Source organism: Toxorhynchites rutilus, chromosome 3 (genome assembly GCF_029784135.1).
Source record: "Toxorhynchites rutilus septentrionalis strain SRP chromosome 3, ASM2978413v1, whole genome shotgun sequence".
NCBI classification, from domain to species: Eukaryota; Metazoa; Arthropoda; class Insecta; order Diptera; family Culicidae; genus Toxorhynchites; species Toxorhynchites rutilus.
In genome coordinates this window covers 207,305,184-207,325,465 of record NC_073746.1, presented here as the reverse complement: position 1 = coordinate 207,325,465, position 20,282 = coordinate 207,305,184, and the positions used below count along the sequence as shown (strand labels likewise).

The 20,282-nt window shown below is 43.0% G+C and overlaps 1 protein-coding gene across 1 annotated transcript; it reads right to left on the bottom strand.

The window, feature by feature from the left end:
• Positions 1 to 15,116: 15,116 nt before the first annotated feature.
• On the bottom strand, positions 15,117 to 19,642 carry LOC129773883 (uncharacterized). The gene is made up of 3 exons (XM_055777544.1): positions 17,372 to 19,642; positions 16,888 to 17,330; positions 15,117 to 16,800 (listed from the first exon to the last, which is right to left on the bottom strand). The coding sequence occupies exons 1-3, from the start codon at positions 19,640 to 19,642 to the stop codon at positions 15,117 to 15,119; spliced, it is 4,398 nt and encodes a 1,465-aa protein (XP_055633519.1).
• Between the last annotated feature and the right edge of the window lie 640 nt (positions 19,643 to 20,282).

The window sequence follows — 20,282 nt, the reverse complement described above, 5'->3', positions numbered from 1 at the left end:
GGAAAGCTAGAGAGAGGAGAAGATCTGTGATAAGAGAGATGAAAGGAAAAGGTACCGGACCGTCATAGATAACGCAGTGTATATTAAAAACGGAATAGATATTTTGGAAGTAGTTTGTCTTTCAAGAGTTCCGTGCGAGAGTAAATAAGGGTGGTAAACGACGCGTTCCTGGGAACCGCAACGGTCGTGCGACGTTCAACCCTCCTCGCCTTGGTCCGACGGAGAACGCACAGCTCTAGGAAGTGCCAGTGGTCAACGAGCCCCATTGTCATCGTAGCTCCACACGTCAACGGGTGAGTCTACCGGACGTTTTGGAGGGGAAAGTACGGTGAGGACTGGATGAGCTTGACCCCCGCTCACCGTCTTTGGAACCGATGAGGTTGACTTCCGTTGACGGAAGCCTCCTTCTCTTCCTATCCTCGGTCCAAGGACACCATCGATTCCTGTTCGGCCGCATCGAATACTAACACCTGAAAAGAAATAAAAAAAATATATAAAACATACTTACCTTACTTACCTTTCACTTCTCATACCTGTTGAATCCATGGTGCTATTGAGTCCTCTATAAACTACCGCTTAAGCCGTGAGTCCGCTTCGTGTTTCTGGTGAAGTGCCGACCCTGAGGTAACAGTAACCTCTGAGCTAGCCGCAACTTACAATTGGCGATCCACGTAAAAGAAAATATTATGAATCCTTCTGATTCAAAATATTTTCTCACCAGCTCGGGGAGACTCACGAATTACTCGAAAGTAATCGCGAAAAGCTTAGCTTTGTTCTTGAGAAGTCAAACAAAATTGGTTAAAATAATTCATTAATTCTGAAAACCCCGAATTTGGCGCCCAAACCTTTTGCATGATTCTAGAAAAACTTTAATCAATTGATTCGTTTCATCAGCTCAATTCTATTCGAACATATTTGTTGCATGCTTGAATAAAAATCATTATATTTCAGCAGTGATTCATAAAACATAGGAAGTGTGATAAATTAGAACGAAAAGCGTGAGAAAAGATTAAAAAGTAGTGCGTGATAAAAATATGGAAATGGTGGATTTGAAAGGACGTTTTTACGATATTAGAGTGGATCATCTGAATGAGGATGAATTAGACTTCGAATTAGAGGTTAGGGAGATAGTTTTCTTGGATAATGAATCCATGGCTAGGAAGCGACGGTCGTTGAGGGAAAGATTGAAACAGGAGAAGGAAGAAAATTTAACATATCGGAAAAATTTGAAGCGTGATCCAAAGGAAGAAATGGAAGTGTGTGAAATAAAATTTAATGAGATTGACGAATTAGTGAAACAAACCTTGAAGGATCTACCTCCAAGATGTCAGTCGACGTTACTGCACTTAGGTAGCCGAATACAATTTTTGAAAAGTTACGTGGGGCAACATGAGAACTATCAACTTGATAGAATGTTACTCAAAATTTTACAATACTTGAATAAATTTTTCTATGTGAAACGTGTATCTGTGGCTCCGATGAGTACCGATGTGCAGATTTCTTCCGCAAACAATGTTACCTGTCAGTCCAATGTGGACGAGCAGACATCTACTTCACAATGCCTACCCGAATCCGATCACTCAGGGAATGGAATTCTTTCATTGAATAATGTCGATATTATTAATACGTTGAAGATATTAGGTTTTATAGAATCAGATGAAGTGAACACAACCCAAATTAAAGATGCTTGTTTATTGTTTAAGGACGAACTGTATCAGCTACGAAAATTCCGCGAAACCCACACCCAAAACACAAATACATCCTTGTCTGAGAACGCAAATGAAGTGACTAGAGAAATTTCTACAATCTTCATGGGAACAATTCCAAAGAACTCAGTTCCTTACACTTCAGAATCGATTCAGGCAAGAGGATACTCCACATATTTGCCGAATAGCAGCTCGACATTCCTGAGCACTTCGAATACGCAATCCCATGTTTTACCGGTGGTCACGTCATATCCCATTAATGAAACCATAACGACAAATCCTTCGATTTATACATCGAGAACTAGCATTCCATTTACCCACGCGCAGAATACTCCGTGGTGTACGAGGAGAGAATACGAGATCCGCGATACGATGAATGTTGTAAATTTCACGACAAGTTTTAACGTTATCATCGAATCAAAACTATTGTAGTCAATATACAAAAACCCCACGCCAAGATTTGGCAATCCGTCGCAATATGGTCCTTTAAATCCATCGTGTAATGAGGTCAATTATAGACAAGAGCCCCAACGTTTTCAGTCTCATTATAATTCATTACAGGTCTCAAAATGGAAACTAGATAAATACGCTGGCTCAGACCAAGGAATGAAACACGGGACACATTTCCGAAGCTGAATTGTTTGACTCAGCGTTCCACCTTTTTGCTGGTCCAGACTTGAATTGGTACATGTCCACGAGATCCACCGGACGTTTGATGAATTGGTATACGAACTTCATAAATCCTTCGTTCATCCAGAATTGGATTCATTGATACGCACTAGAATTTACCAACGACGACAGCAACGAAATGAAACTTTCCAAGAATTCCTTTATGACATGGAAGGTATGTTCAGGTCCATGACCGTTACTATGAATGAATTTGAAAAGTTAGACATAGTTGAAAGAAATATGAGAATATTTAGATTACAAGAAAGCCCTTCTGTGGAAACCAGTAGCTAGTCTACCGGAACTACTGGAAGTGGGTCATATAATAGACGCCACGAATTTTTCATTGTTTCCAAAGATTTTTGGTACAGATAAAATGATTAATGCGATCTTTAATTAAAATTTAAAGCCAGCACACCAAAACGATCAGTTTTGTCGTAATACGGTTGTTCCATTTACTCTGAATGCAGGTGATAAAACCCAATCTAAAAGAAAAAAAGAAAACAATCAAAATAATCGTTCAAATACAATTCACAGCAATACAAAGGAAACAATCGAAACGATCAGTTCAAATGTAATCCACAACAACATTCTAGTAAAGTGGGACAAGAAAATCCGACGGAAGAATCCTCGAAACGCACACACACAATAGAAACTTTAATCAACTCGCATCGTCCTCCGAGAAGTAACGAATGTCTATATTGTAGACAAACCAATCACACTCTTGAACAATGCAGGCAATATCAAGGCCCTATTTGTATGGTATGTGGCTTCAAAGATTTCGAAACCCAAGACTGTCCTTACTGTAAAAAAAACGGTTTGCAGACGGCGTTCGCCTGGGTTCGTTATCAACAGATAATAACCTTTGTTCACATGTCATCATTCAGCATGACAGATAATTTATCCCGCCTGTAGGTCAGGGTCAACCACAATCATCTATTGCTTCTAACCCGTCACCGTTTTATGCAATCGCCTCACATCTTGCAGCGGGTAACAAGAAAATAGATTGGCTAATGCTATTTTCTCATAACAGTTTGAGGAAATTCCTGAGTGTATTTAATAACAGGGAATAAGTTATTTTATAATTATTATAAAGGTGTAATAAATATAAAAGTTTACTCTTCAGAAAACTTTAATACTGAAGAATACCAATTAAAATTATTCAATCTTTAACGAAAGGAGCAGGTAAAAAAAAAACTCCAATCATGTAAACAATTAAAAACAATAAATTTATTGTAAATGCCATGACTTCGACGACGAGTAAGTCTCAAAGCACGGGCTTAACAATATTTTTCATAGAAAATCAAATTTGAGGAAGTATTAATCAAACAAGATATATATTATACCTTGTGATATGAAGCAAGGAGAATTAATGAATCCGTTTAATCATGTGTCTATAACATGTGGGAATGGTCATGGCTTCGAAGACGAGTGAGTCTCGAAGTGCAGGCCTCAAGCAGTTCTAGTTACTCTTGGGCCGGACTTTCTCCGGTTAAGGGCGAGATGCTTTAACGATGAGTCCGTCTTAGAACGAAAGCTCGATTTAGAATAAGGCATACACTTTGATGACGAGTAAGTCTCAAAGGGCCTACATGGTATAATGGTACCGATGAGGATAACAACTAGTTTTTTAGGGTAAGCATTTTGATCTTCAACGCGCAAAATAGAATTCCGTAGCGATGTAATCTGTTGGAAACAATCGAGATGAAACCTTAAATGGTCATGGTTGATTCTCTTGAAGATATATTATATCTTCCAGAAGCAATATGTTAATAGGAGTAGATAATATAGCCAAGATATTGTAGGATAGTAAGAATAAAGGGTGTGTCACATCAAATTGCATCACGGAAAAAACGCTGTAGAAATTCGCCCAGTAGACCGATCCTTTTGAATATTTTAGACAGTAAAATAAAAACTATTAAACAACTTTTGGCATTTTATTTTTAATCATACTTCGAGCCCAAGCCCGTATGCTCGCACCTTCCTCTTTACCCCGTCCATAAGGTTCTGTACAACGTCAGGTTGTAGTTTTTTTTGAACAAAAATCCATTTTCTCTTGAAGTCCGCCTCCGATTTGACAACTTTTGGGTTCTTCCGGAGGGCCTGCTTCATAATCGCCTAATATTTCTCTATTGGGCGAAGCTCCGGCGCGTTGGGCGGGTTCATTTCCTTTGGCACGAAGGTGACCCCGTTGGCTTCGTACCACTCCAACACGTCCTTTGAATAGTGGCACGAAGCGAGATCCGGCCAGAAGATGGTCGGGCCCTCGTGCTGCTTCAATAGTGGTAGTAAGCGCTTCTGTAGGCACTCCTTAAGGTAAACCTGCCCGTTTACCGTGCCGGTCATCACGAAGGGAGCGCTCCGCTTTCCGCAAGAGCAGATGGCTTGCCACACCATGTACTTTTTGGCAAACTTGGATAGTTTCTGCTTGCGAATCTCCTCCGGAACGCTGAATTTGTCCTCTGCGGAGAAGAACAACAGGCCCGGCAGCTGACGAAAGTCCGCTTTGACGTAGGTTTCGTCGTCCATTACCAGGCAATGCGGCTTCGTCAGCATTTCGGTGTACAGCTTCCGGGCTCGCGTCTTCCCCACCATGTTTTGCCTTTCGTCGCGGTTAGGAGCCTTCTGAACCTTGTATGTACGCAGGCCCTCCCGCTGCTTGGTCCGCTGGACGAATGAACTTGACAAATTCAGCTTATTGGCGACATCCCGGACCGAACAACTCGGATCACGTCTAAACTGCTTAACTACGCGCTTGTGATCTTTTTCACTGACGGAGCATCCATTTTTGCCGTTCTTCACCTTCCGGTCGATGGTTAGGTTCCCGAAGTATCGTTTTAGTACTCTGCTGACCGTGGATTGGACGATTCCCAGCATCTTACCGATGTCCCGATGTGACAACTCCGGATTCTCGAAATGAGTGTACAAGATTAATTCACGACGCTCTTTTTCGTTCGACGACATTTTTCCAAATTTACGAAAAATTGACAGTGAAGCATGGCCAACGTGATCTATACACTCTTATTTGATTATAAAACCAAAGCTGAAGATATAATTCCTAAAAATTAAATTTCTACAGCGTTTTTTCCGTGATGTAATTTGATGTGACACACCCTTTAGTGAATTAATGTGAGAGGAGTATTAGAAACGAATGAATTAGATCAGAATGAATGGAATTAGAATGAACAGATCGGGCCCAAGTGTTTGTGAAGAATGTGGGCGAAGAATTAGTATTTAAATAGTTAACCGAGTTTAAAAATTAATTTGGAGATGAAGACTATAGTAGAAAGAATATTTTCAAAGCCAATGAATTTTACCACTCCCAAGAGCTGATGAAAAGAATTAATTTGGTTTATTAAATGAAACAGAAAATTAGTTTATCAAAGGCGTACGGGAAAAGCGATACATATATTTTAAAAAATTACGAAATAATGTTCATGATTTCCTATTTTTTTTCCCGGGAGCGGAATAATGTTACGGTTAGCTAGCAAAACCGAAACAAAAAAAAATATATTTTTTTTAAATGGAATGAGAATTGAATCTGTAAGTTTAAATAAAAATATACAAATACTTACACTTTTATTATCCATACCTACCTGTAAGATGTAGCATGCTGTCAATAAAAAAAACATCTGTAAAACTAACAAAAGCTGTACTAAACCTCGTCAACTGGTCAGCGAATTTCCGGCCCAAAGAATGAAAAAAAAAAGATGAAAAGGAAAACTAGAGAGAGGAGAAGAACTGTGATAAGAGAGATGAAAGGAAAAGGAGCCTTGGAAAGAGATCCCTAGCGAGCTGTGGGAAAATGCTTCGCAAATCGAAATCGGTCAGTCCCATCATACAAAAACTCTCGGACTGCTATGGGATGTCAACTCAGATTGCTTCAGAATTAGGATTCCTTCGTTGCCGGAATTGAACAGAGTAACCAAGCGCATCGTGGTGTCGGAGATGTCTCAGCTTTTCGACCCACTCGGATTCCTCGGACCGGCAGTGATTAACGTTAAAATGTTCATTCAGGAGTTATGGACGAAGTGTCTACCCTGGGACGAAGAGTTATCTGACGAAGACAGCAATTGGCGGCAGAATTTTCGTAGGGAATTACCCATTCTCGCGAAGCTCACAGTGCCCCGGTGTGTGCTTCCCAATCAACAACACGAATATCAACTCCATTGTTTCTGTGATGCGTCTCAGCGAGGGTATGGTTCCTGTGTCTATGTTGTAGAACAAAACGCCAGTGGAGAAATTGACAGACACCGTTTGATCGCCAAGTCACGTGTCGCTCCGTTACGTGACTTATCAATACCGCGCCTAGAGTTTTGTGCTGCAGTACTCGGAAGTCAGCTGGTGCGGAAATTGCGGACCACCGAATTCGTCACCGCCAGTCACACTTCGGGGGGTTGTGGGAGGCCGGAGTGAAAGCCTTCAAATATCACTTCCGCCGGATATTCGGAAACAGGTCCTATACTGCTTGCTGCCCACATCGAATGTATCTTAAACTCTCGGTCTCATCTCCTAACAGACCATCCAGATGACCTTAACGAATTGACTCCCGGCCACTTTCTGATCGGGGAGCCAATGTTCTCGATACCTCAACCCGATGTTTCAAACGTAAATTTGACGCGTCTCTCTCGATTACAGGAAATGCAGAGGGCAGGATGGACTACCACCGTTCATGTGGAATCTTGGTCGGGTGGTAGAGACGTACGTCGGTTCCGATGGGTTGGTACGGGTGGTACTCGTACTGGTCAAGGAACGTACAAGCGAGCCATCACCGAAGTTCGAGTCCTCGAAAACGAAGGAAACCTTGAGCATCGGATGCAGTCTCAATACAAGTGTCGAAGAAGCAACAGTCTTTTTTCAAAAGTCTATCCGAAATAAGTCGGTCGAATTATTTGGTTGGTGCTAGTTGGCAGTCGGTCGTGGAGTTGGGACAGCAATACCAGTCCCTCGTTCTTTGGAAGGTCTTCGCTCGTAACACTCATGTATCCCATATGCATGTATCTATGTTTGAGTTCAACGAGATTTGACATATACTACAGGTGAGCCAGTTTTTTTGTATCGTACACGAAAATTACTCACACATGAGGGGCTTAGAATGAAAGGGGTGTAAGTGATTTGATCGATTTCTCTACATCGACTTTCTCTTTTGGTCATAGTATAGCCTCAAATACATTCCCAGCTATATTTGACAATGTGGAAGATAGGTCAGAACCTCACCTATCAGATTCTATAGCAAACTTAAATTGGAACGTTTTTGCAATTGAGTTATTAACTAAAGAAAAAGATGATGAAGAAAAATCGATCAAGTCACTTTCACCCCTTGCATTCTAAGCCCCTCACATATAAAATAGCGTTCAGTGTTGTGTCCAGGACCACTGACAAATTTGTGAAGTTCGTTGGTTTGAGTTCACGGTGGGTGGACAATAAACCGTCCATTAATGGTGTAACTACTTTTTCGCATCAAAAATCATGTTTTCGTTCCACTTCATATGGACGTAAAAATAAGATTGTATACGCGGATAACGAGATCCGTGTCAGGGTGAATAGAAGTGTGGATTGACGTCAGGTTTAATGAAGAGGGAGATTTGTATTCAATCTCAACGCTCGTCAATTCATTTTCTAGTCAATTCAAATTATGTTGGCGGCGATTTTGATTGTGTGGTCATAATGAATAGCGATACCTACGATCCAAATATTGGCACGGGACTGGCTACTATATGTAAAAGTAGCCAATCTCCTACTACCGAAGAGATAAGCGATGACCTCAAATATATCTCTCACACCCAGTTCCCGAAGAAGGCCCTTCTGTAGCGTTCAGCGAGAAAGGAATGAAAACGGAGAACAACTGATCACCAAGGCCAGGGAAGAGCTCAAGAACAAAGCGTCGAAGCATATTTGCAGCAGGATTATAAATTTATGAAAAAATTGGTGTATTATCTCTTGTATTTGCGGAGTAGGAGTTTCTGTGCAATTACATACAATCTGAAACTGAAATGCTTGAAAAATAAAATAACCAAAGTGACTCTAAATCTGTACCGCTTGCAGCATGCGGCCGAGCATTGTCGTGCTGCAAAATAACTTTATCGTGTCTTCGCTCGTATTAAGGCCGTTTTTCCTTCAGTACACGGCACAAATGCATCAATTGTCGTCGGTAGAGGTCCCCCGTAATGGTTTCTTTCGGTTTTAGCAGCTCATAGTACACCACACCCAGCTGGTCCTACCAAATAGACAGCATAACCTTCTAGTCGTGAATATTCCGCGTGGCCGTCGACGTTTTTGCCCGACGTTTAGGATTGTCGTAATGGACTTTCCATCGTCAGTAACGATTCGATGCAAAAAAAACCCTTTCTTTTATGCTGTTGGAGCAGTTGTTCGCACGTGAAAAAACGGCGTTCGGCGTCTCGTTGCTTCAATTCATACGGCACCCAATGTCCTATCTTTCGGATCATTCCCATTGCTTCAAAACGATCAGATATGGCTCGCTATGCTACTCCAAGTGTATATGCTAGTTCTTGTTACGTCTTCAAACTTTTTTGGCGGTCCGGAACGTTCTTCGTCATCCAAGTAAAAATTACCACTTTTAAACCGTGCAAACCACGTCTGACACGTTCGCTCAGTCGGAGCATGGTCACCATAAATTTCCACCAAAATGCGATGACTTTCCGCAACTGCAGCATGCAGTCATGAAGTAACACTCCCCGCAAACACAATCTCGTTGGTACGAAATTCGACATATTCGAAGTGGCAAAACTATGTTGTTTACGCTTCAACTTTTTAACATATACTGAAAAAGACACGCAACGACAGTAGCTTTCCAACGAATGTCTGGAAATTGATTCCTGGAATAATAATCAAGTTACGCCATCTGTTGTAAAACTGAAGAAACTTCCCGGTACACCTAATATATTAGTTAGAATTAAATAAGTTACTAGAAATTTAAATCTCAAGAATGATGGAAATAGAAACAAAATAACCAGGTAGAAAATTAAGGTGGAATGTCACGTGGACTCGATTTGGTCCCAGCCCAGAGTAATAAGAATATTAATAGTTTATTTATGCTTCAACCGTATATCGGACTCTAAGTATGGAGGCAGACTCAACTGTTGTTGAATATAAGTATTGATATTTCAACATGAGACACAAAACTTATTTATTCTTCCTCGAATTCACCTCACATCCATCCAGACAATACTTGCAGTCTATTCATCCATGACAATCAACCTAACTTAAAAGCGATTCCAATCAACGTTTGACCTAGCCTTGAGATTATTCTCATGTGACCGATCAGTAATCGATTTTACCCGTAGAGCTATTAGATTAGCATTGAGTTTATCCCTTTAATTTTTCAATATAATGGACGACTATAACAGTCCGTGAAATGATCATTAATATCGATGTCACAGTTATTCCAATTGTTCCTCTGGATGAAGAATATCAAACATTCCATTCGTACAATTTATTTATACAGATGAGGGTATTCCAGTTGCTTTCCATCTCCCAAATTATGTGGTGTTCCAGTGTTGCATCGATTCGGTTCCAGCATGGAGAACAAATTCATATTGTTATTAAAACCCCCATTGATACTAAAGCGAAGGTCCACAAATGTCATGCAGATTACGGCCATTTGGTGTTACCAGCATCTTTCAAAAATATTTCATTTGTTCGCTCGCATTTGTGAGTGTGGAGATTTGCTTGGCTCCCCATATACATAGTGGAGAACCGGTTTATCTTCACACGTTTTCTTGTAGACAAACAACTGAAAATATCTCTCGCGTTGGCATTTATTTGATTTTGACGAGGTGATATAACAGTTTAGTAAATAGTTGGAATATCTAAAGCGGACCGATTGTGAGTAGCGGTTGACCTAGGAGTGAAACGTGAACGAAAACACATTGCAATACAAAGGAACCATCAATGGAGGAATTCCAAAGAAAAAAAAAACGCTTATGATTGACCACGCGCACGCATGCTTCTATTAAATAGCAATGCGCATTGGAAAGTTAGGAAGGAAAATAACTTTATTGGCCGCATTCGAAAGGAAATTCATGGCACAATCAAATTTCAAATGATAATGGTAGTTACAGTTGTCGTTAACGAAACAGACTTCATAAACATAAAAAATCCTATATTTGAAATGGCAACATTTTGTTTACAATTTGATATTTTTGTGAATGAAAATGAAAACATACTTCCATTAGGAGTCTAACTGAGTTGATTGAGAAGATGGCTCATTAAAATTGTTGTCTACTACACCAAGTATTCTAGTCTAGGAATATTAAAAAAACACGTTTCTTCAATCAACCTTCATATTTCTAAAGTTTAGACGTTCAATATGCTCTTGGAAAGAATTTCAGAATCTCATTTATTTACAGAATTATAGTCATTTTAGTAACGCGATATCTAACTCGGTACGGCCTCGGCTCAATGCTTTGAACGAGTTATTTCTCGAAACTACTTGATATAAATACATCTTCAAAAAACAAAGATTGGTTCATACGGTGAAGAAATGTAGACTCTCTATTGCATGACTCAAGCTTTTTTTAAATTTCACTATTTTCAAAAACTTGAAATCGTCATAAAAATGAATTAAAAACAATTTAAATTTTCAAACGCCACCATCAAATCTACAAAAAAAAATTGACTCGCCCGAAGTTCATATCTTAGTAACATCGAATTAAGTATATGTTGTTTTTTTTGTTCCTGCTACTTTTTAATGTGTAAACCCGGAAAAGCTCTCAGTAGCAAGAGAACCCCCGAACTGGGTCTCAATGTCGACTTACTACTGGATAATTGGAGGGGCTTCGCGATCAAAATTGAAAGAAATATTCTCACCTTCTTTTTAAATATTCAATTTATTGATGACGTTTTGGCGATTTGTTCCACAGCTGTGAGAGAGGCAAGCGGATGCGTCTCGGATGGTTCTTCTGCTGTTAATCAAGCGACGCTGGAGTCCACGGCTAGTCGGCACGTGGACAGTTGACCGTTGCTCGGCGTCTTCCCTCTTTGACGGCAGTCGACTGGCCCAGGACGATACCAGAGTGACACTGCCAAGAGGGGCCCTGTTTTATGATCGGATCGCTGACTCTCTCTCGAAATTCTAGCTGTGTCCTACCATATCGACACGCCACCATTTTCGCCCGGCATTACAAACAAATTACATATAAATTACATTTACTTCCCTGTTTAACAAAATATATTCCCTGCTAGAAAAAGTTTACAAAAAGGTGACAATAATGAATAATTCCAATTGAAATCATCCTAAAAATGCAGATTTTAAAAACATGTATTTTTGATTCGAGTCAAGGTTTGTATTCCGTTTGGGTTGGAGGAAACATGAGTTTTCCACAGCATTTGGGAATTTTTGACTCAAGCGTAGCTTTTGAAAAGGGCGTATCGATTTTGGTAATTTGATAATTTATATCTTAAAAAATATGAGTCATACGGAAATAGTGTCTTATAAAAAGTTATAGAGTATTGATGTTTAAATGTAAAAAAATATACACTGAAAAAAAATTAGTACTCTTTTTTTATTTACAAAAAAAAAACTTTAGATTGCAATATCTAAAATACATATTTTTTAATTTTTTTTTCATATAAAATAGAAGTCATGTAGAATATTTAAAAAATCAGTCCAAGATGGTAAAACTATTTTTGACCAACTTTATAAAACATCAGATTTATATGAGAACTTCGAATTTTTGTATGTTAACAAGCATTTTTAGCCACAAATCAAATTATGAATCCCGATGTGATTTAAATAAAAAAAAACTCATTATCAATCTCCTAAATGCAGCCATTCTCGAGATATTTAAAAAAATATTTCTAATTTATTGTCTTTTTTATAGTAAATAGACACTTTTAACATGTTTGTCGTGTTATACTGTCATGCTCATGAAATTTTCTGAATTTGCTTGTAATTTCCAACAACTTTTCGAAATGCATCCTTATGGTAAAAATATATGTTTAGGAGGTACGTTGAAAACCATTTGAAGACATGTTGGTTAATACAAAACGTAGCGATATTAAAAAATCGTTTTTTTCATCTCAATACATACTTTCAACATATTATTCGTTCTGCACAATCAAAACACAAATAGTTTTTCAAGTAGAATTGAAATCCCAACAACACAAATACACCTCGTTGATTCAACCGGACGTTTTGGGTACACAAACAATTAACTTTTTTACATTATGCCTAGATTGTACCTAAAGTCCGGTACCTCTGTATATGTATATAAAGTTACTCAAATGCAAACATCGTTCATCAGTCAAACAATCTTTCTTACAGAGTGAAAAACAGTATACGACAATGGACTGCAACAAAAAATTTTCGTGGTGTAGACCGTTACCGAAAAATGATAAGAAATGTTCATCTGAAAATCATTTCTTAACCGTGTCAGTGCTTGAAAAAACTTAAGTTAATCGGATGCAATATCCTTTTAAATACATATTTAAAATTTTGCGGATCACGCCGTTTATCTCTATATAGAGCCTTCGCCATCGAGGATGTTGTGACAAAAAATATGATAGAATGAAGACAACCCTGAATCGGACAAATCCTTTCTCGAGTTTTGCTCTTATCAACACATTCGGCGATCCATTTTTATTTATATAGATAGAAGACGATATAGGAGTGCGTTTTATCACATTAAAATCCATTTCCACTTTCAAACGAAGTCCAAATTCGTTACCGCAGACATCAGATGGATTAACAACGCTTGTCAATATGTAATTGTAGAACACATGCGAATTGAATTTTTCGAATTTTTCCATTTTCCTTCAGAGTTTTCCAAAAAATTTCAATTGTCATGTTTGGTTGGAATATGAATTATTTTTATGGGACCAGAGGAGGAAGCGGTATCATACCATCATTGTTGACGGAAGTAAAACCCCGTACACTAAGATTAGATAGCATTTATTTATCTGCTTCAAAGCTGCAAAGGTAGTTACAATTAGGTTTATGAATAATTTTAGACAATTTAGGTTTCTTACAATTTAGTGCATTAGTTCAATTTTGGGGGTTAGAAACCGCACTATAGGATAATAAATTTTCTCCACAGAAGTGGGAACTAATATCTAGAATAACAAATTGAATAATAGAATAATTAATAATGTACACTACACTAGGTATTTAAACAAATTCATACAGTAGTAACAAACTTTTAGGTAGTAATTAATTTAATAAATTCACTCCGCTCCACTTAACGCCGCGATCAATGTGGTCGATCGTATGATTCAGCCGGATCTGGTCGATTGACGATCGATCGAGTCTGCGTCACGATCATTCTCCCTGACAGCGGGTAACGTTTCCGTTGAAGCGTCGCTTTCAGATACCGGGTGACCAGATCCATCGTGGATGTAGTAGATCGGTAGACTTGCGGCAACATCCTCCGCCGGGTGCATCTTGCCATCGGCCATGACTGCACGGTCCTTTTTGACATCCAGCAAGGCTATCTTCGTTACCGGTCTGTGCACGAGTCCTCCGGCAGTCCGCATGATCGCCTGTCGTACACGCCCATCCGATCCTCGAATCGCTCGCTCTACACGTCCTCTGATCCACTCGCTACGCTTTCCTTCATCGGTGATGAGAACCAAATCACCTTCCGTGATCTCCTTCGCCGCTTCTTCAAACCACTTCGGCTGACGGCGAATGACCGGCAGGTATTCTTTTAGCCACCGTTTCCAGAAGATGTCCAGCTGGTCCTGGATGTCCACCCATAGTTCTTGGAGCTTTCGCTGCTGATGTCGTATGCCTTTACCCGGTACCTTTGCCCCAGTTGAACTCCCGAGCAGAAAATGGTTCGGTGTCAGAGCTTCCGTTTCATCAGAGTCTAACGGCAAGTACGTTAGAGGCCTAGAGTTAACCATACTCTATTCCTCCACAACTAAAGTCCCAAGTCTTTCCTCATCAAGCTTCCCATCCCCGTAAGCATCCCCCATTGCAGCCTTCACTGACTGAACCATCCTTTCCCAGGCGCCGCCCATGTGTGGGGCTCCAGGCGGAATGAAGCTCCATTTGCACTGCGAACTGGTGAAGGTTTCGGAGAGCCCCGTAGCGATTTGTTGACGAAGTAGTCGTTCGGCGCCGTGGAAGTTAGTCCCGTTGTCGCTGAACATCTCAACGGGTGCCCCTCGACGGCCGATGAACCTTCTGACAGCGGAAATGCAGGATGAAGTCGTCAGGCTATTTACGACCTCAAGGTGGACCGCGCGTACCGTGAGGCAGGTGAAGAGGGCGACCCACCTCTTCACGCTGGCTCTTCCTTGCTTCACCAACACCGGTCCGAAATAGTCCAATCCACTGAAGCTGAACGGCCGGCTGAAGGCTTCGAGACGATTTGCATGTAGTGGACCCATCGGAGGGATGTGCGGTCGAGCTTGGCGAAGTTTGCAGAACCAACAATCACGGCTGCATCTTCGAACTAGTGTTCGCAGACTAGGAATTTCAAACTGCTGGCGAATCTCGTTGACGACGGTCTCTGAGTTCGCGTGTTTGTACTTCCGGTGGAACAGGTCTACCACGAGCGAAGTTATCTCACTTCTCTTGGGAAGGATCACCGGGTATCGCAGATTGTAGGATGCTTGCTTGGCTGCCCCAATACGTCCTGTCTGCCGCATGACTCCATTTTCGTCCAGGCTTGGAACAAGTTTGTACAGGGAGCTGCTTTTCGGAATCGGTTGCATATCACCTCGCGCCACCGATTTATTTTTCGTGAGGATCACCGGAAACGATTGCCACTGCACCTACTGCATGATCACCGCTTCCGCTGCCTGGAACTCCTCCTGTTGCAAATCACCGGATATTTTGCTATGCTCTCTGCTGATATTGTTGACAAAGCGCAGCACGTAGGCAACGGTGCGATGTAATCTCTCCCATTTGGAAAACCTTTCGAACTGGATAACGGGCTCGTACGCGAGATGGAACAGGACAGAAGCTCGTATCTCCTCCGTCTCCATGCTGGGCATCGCTGGTGAAATCGGCCATGCGTCTTCTGGGTGTTGCAGGAATTCTGGTCCCGAGAACCAGTGGCTATCAGTACTGAAATATGGGCCTTTTCCCCACTTGGTCCCTTCATCGGCCGGGTTGGATGCTGAAGGAACGTATCTCCACTCCTCCGCACTGGTAGTCTCCACAATCTCAACTACTCTGTGGGCAACGAACGGTCGATAGTTGCGTGGATCCGCCCGGATCCAGGAAAGCGCCGTAGTGTTGTCCGTCCACAAGTAACGTTTCGTGATGGGAATTGTATGGTTTTCCTGGACGAACTTCAGCATTCGCGCACCGAGTGCACAACCCTGCAGTTCGAGCCAGGGTATGGACATGGGCTTTAACGGTGCCACTTTCGTCTTCGCTGCAACCAATACACACACTCCGGAACCAGCGGAGTTCATCACGCGTAGATATACAACGCAGCAATACGCCGCTGGACTTGCGTCGACGAACGCATGTAGCTGTGCATTTTCGTAGGTGGAATTCGTCGCTCCTTCGAAGTAGCATCTCGGAATGCGAATTGTTGAAATAAACTGGATCATCTGTACCCACTCTCGCCAGCGATTCAACTCAGTGTCCTGGATTTGCTCGTCCCAGTTGATTCCGGTGCGCCACAACTCCTGGATGACTATTTTTCCGTGAATCAGGAACGTTGCTAGCAGTCCCAATGGGTCGAATAGTGTCATCACACAGCGCAACACCTCTCGTTTCGTTGGACGAGTACCGCTCTCGATAAGTGCGCGTACCTCCTCACTCATGTGTGTCGAGAAGCAGAGTTCGTCAGTCGCTGGCATCCATAGCATTCCGAGAACCCTCTTAGTGTGCTGCTTGTCGACCAGGTTGATGTTCTCGCCTTCGTTGGTCCCAGGTTCCCCCAGAGACTCTAGTATTGCTTTGCTGTTCGAGTTCCAATTCCTCAAGACGAAGCCACCCTGGAGATGGATGGTACGCACCTCTGCTGCAATCTTCTTCGCTTCCTTTTCATCCCCGAAGCTGTCGAGATAGTCATCGACGTAGTGATTGTCGACTATCCGCTGCGCAGCCTGAGGGTATTGCTGGGCATGTTCCTTGGCATTCAAGTTCTTCACGAACTGTGCCGAGGCCGGTGAGCAGGTCGCTCCGAACGTGGCTACGTCCATAACGTAGATTATGGGAGGCTGCGTTGGATCGAACCGGAACAGGAAGCGTAACGACTGTTTATCTCGTGCCGCCATCCGAAGCTGATGAAACATCTCTTGCACGTCAGCGTTCACCGCTATCCCGAATTGCCGGAATTTGAACAAAACCGCAGGCAGCGCGGTCAGTTGATCCGGACCCTTCAGTAGATGGCTGTTTAAAGATGTTCCATCTACCAACGCGGCTGCGTCCCAGATGATGTGGATCTTGTCGGGTTTCCGTGGATTCGTAACTGCCTCTATCGGCAAATACCAGACTCGCCTGGGGTCAGCGGTCTTCAGTTCTTCGTCCGTCGCTACATGCGCGTAATCCTTGGACACGTACTCCCGTATCTTCTGGTGTACCTACTCCTTGAGAGTCAGATCTCGCTCCATACGACGCTCCAAACACTTCATCCGGCTCAACGCCATGGGATAGCTGTCTGGAAGCTCGATGTAGTCGTTGTCCCACAACAGCCCGGTCTCGAAATGGTCTCCGACTCGCTTGGTTGTTTGCTCCAGTAGCTGCTGGGCTCGCTGATCCGACGTCGAAAGGGAAGGGCCGACTGTTCCGACTTCTTCTACAGTGAAAAACTGCTTGAACGTTTCGTGGAGCTCTTCATTATGCGTGCATCCACATATGTGGAAACTGTAGGCGCTCTGTTGCTGTTGCTGCTGACCGTAAACGCACCAGCCAAGCCTGGTTTTGGCTGTGACGGGACCTGATCCATATCCTTCCCTGATCTTCAACGGCAGGGCCAACGATAGATGGTCCAGTCCAATCAGAATCCTAGGCGTAGCATTCTGGTAACTCTGCAGAGGCAAGTACTTCAAGTATTCGAAAGTTTCACTGCCTCCTCCAAATTGAAGCTTTGCGTTGGTAGATTCAAGCTCTCAACCGTTCGCGCTCCAACGATCTGGTGCTTCCTTTCCTTGCCTTCTCCGGAGATGGAGATGGACACACTCATTGAAGATTTCTTGGTCCGAGAGGTGTTCGCCGTCCATCGCAGGCAGAGCGGCTGTGGGCTGCCGGATATTCCTAACTCCTTCACCAATTTTCCTTCGACCAGCGTTAGAGAAGATCCTTCATCAAGAAAGGCGAAGGTATTCACCTGGCCGTTGTTCCCGTTGAGAGTAACCGGAACAATCCTGAAGAGTACACTCGAACTCTGCAGACGATGAGTGTGGTTGTCAGCTACCTGTGTGACAGCATCTGAATCCGATGGCCTGGGCGAAGAGTGCAGAAGAGGATGATGTCGGTACTGGCATCCGTTGATACCGCAACGTGTAACAGTTCGGCAGGAACGTCGGCCATGCCTAAAATAGCAGTTTTGGCAGACACCCAACGAACGAATTCTCCGCCAACGATTATCGATGCTGAGAGTCCTAAACTCTCCGCAGTCCTTAATGCGATGTCCTTGCTTGCTGCAGTTTGCGCATTGAAACTTGTCGGCCGGCTTTTGTTCAGCTGCTTCGGATAAGCCGGAAGTTCCGGACGCATGTTGATGGACGTAACCTTTCTGCTTCACTTTGTCCTTTCCCTGCTCCCTTCCTTGCGTCCTTCTTACGTCTGACTCAAACGAATGCACGCTCGTGGCATCCTTGACCACTTGCTGCATGTAAGCACAGAACGTTGTCAGGTCTACGTTGCCAACGCCACGTCTGTACCCTGCCCACATCATCTTCTGGTCGGCCGGAAGCTTGGCTACTAGTTCTTGGAGCAGTGTAGGGTTCGACAGGTGAGTCAGCTCGTTCGCTGCTACGATGTGGTCGCACAGTGCTTGAATCGCAGTCCCGTAATCGATGAGTCCCTCAAGCCGGTCCGATCTCGGGGCTGGAATTGACCGAACTTTCTGGAGCAAAGCATTTATGAGGATTTCCGGACATCCATATCGCATTTGCAGTGTCTCGATGACCTGCGGGACCGTACGGGGTATCACGAGCCGACTTCTTACGCTTTCGAGCGCACTGCCTTTCAGGCAACACTGCAGCCTGACCATATTTTCGCCCTCCGTATAGCCACACGCTTCGGTCGTGTAGTTGTAGCTGGAGATGAATATCGGCCATTCTGCTGGATCCCCGGTGAATGTTGGCAAATCCCTAGCCAGAGACTGCCGAGCTACGAGTTGTTGCGATGTTGGACCTGGTTGCGAGGCTATTGCGGAAGCTTGAGAGTGCCTTGGGGGGAAAGGTTGAGGGTTTGGAGGAGGATTGTTTCCCATAGGGGGCCAGTCGTAAAAGCTTGGGAGCGAGTTTCTGGGTGGTTCACACAGAGATGAGAAGCGATTGTATTGTTTGGTTGTGGGAGGACTTATCCTGTCAAACAAGCTGGATCTGCCTTTATTTCCAGCGGGTAGGGGTGCTTGATGTCTACTTAACTGTTCATGGTTAGGATATGTTTTAGGAATGGCACCTGTAGACATGGGCACACTCATCGGAGGCTGTTGTGGTACCTGGTTCGCCGACTGCTGGCTAATAACCTGGTCCATTCGCTGCATACAGAGCGCCAGCTGCGCTCGCAATTCGGTCACTTCATCGCGAGTTTCGCGGGTTTGCAATTGGTTGCCGAACTTCGTCGTTTTTGGGTCTGTCTGCTGATCGCCGGTGCCGGGGGGTAGTTGTTGACCACTGGTTTTGGTGTGCGAGGCAGCTGGTAATGGTTCTCCACCTACCGCGCCTTCTTCATCGCCGTTAGGGGTCTTGTTTAACCACTGTTGCACACAATGATCACGTCCTCGTTGACTAATCCTGGAGTTCTGGCTTCTGGTTTCATCAGCTACTTTTGCCTTGTTCCGCAATTCCTGCTCCTGCTGTAGGAACCTCCTCTTCATATCCAGCTCGACCCGCTTCCGCTCAATCTCCTGCTTTCGCTTCAACCGTTTCATATCGTCAGCGACAGAGGATTTGCTTCGGCTGGATTTGCTGCTTTTACCCGATTCACTAGGAATGGTTTCGCACTGAGTACACTTCCACTCCCGGTCGCTCACCGAAGCATCGACGCCTGCGCATTCGAAATGCCACCAGGATTTGCATTTGTCGCACTGGACAAAGTTGCCGGATCCCTTCTCATCGCAGGCCACGCATTTAACAACTCCCGGAGTGGGTGGAGTATCATCCGGCATCATTTGGCTTAAATTCTTTGAAGAATTGTTGGCGGAAGTAAAACCCCGTACACTAAGATTAGATAGCATTTATTTATCTGCTTCAAAGCTTCAAAGCTGCAAAGGTAGTTACAATTAGGTTTATGAATAATTTTAGACAATTAAGGTTTCTTACAATTTAGTGCATTAGTTCAATTTTGGGGGTTAGAAACCGCACTATAGGATAATAAATTTTCTCCACAGAAGTGGGAACTAATATCTAGAATAACAAATTGAATAATAGAATAATTAATAATGTACACTACACTAGGTATTTAAACAAATTCATACAGTAGTAACAAACTTTTAGGTATTAATTAATTTAATAAATTCACTCCGTTCCACTTAACGCCGCGATCAATGTGGTCGATCGTATGATTCAGCCGGATCTGGTCGATTGACAGATCGATCGAGTCTGCGTCACGATCATTCTCCCTGACAGCGGGTAACGTTTCCGTTGAAGCGTCGCTTTCAGATACCGGGTGACCAGATCCATCGTGGATGTAGTAGATCGGTAGACTTGCGGCAACAATCATAGAAACATTTCTCGTACCCAAAAACTCTCACATACCAAATTTGGCTCCATTTGCTTGATTAGTTCCCCCCTATTATGTTCGAACATCAG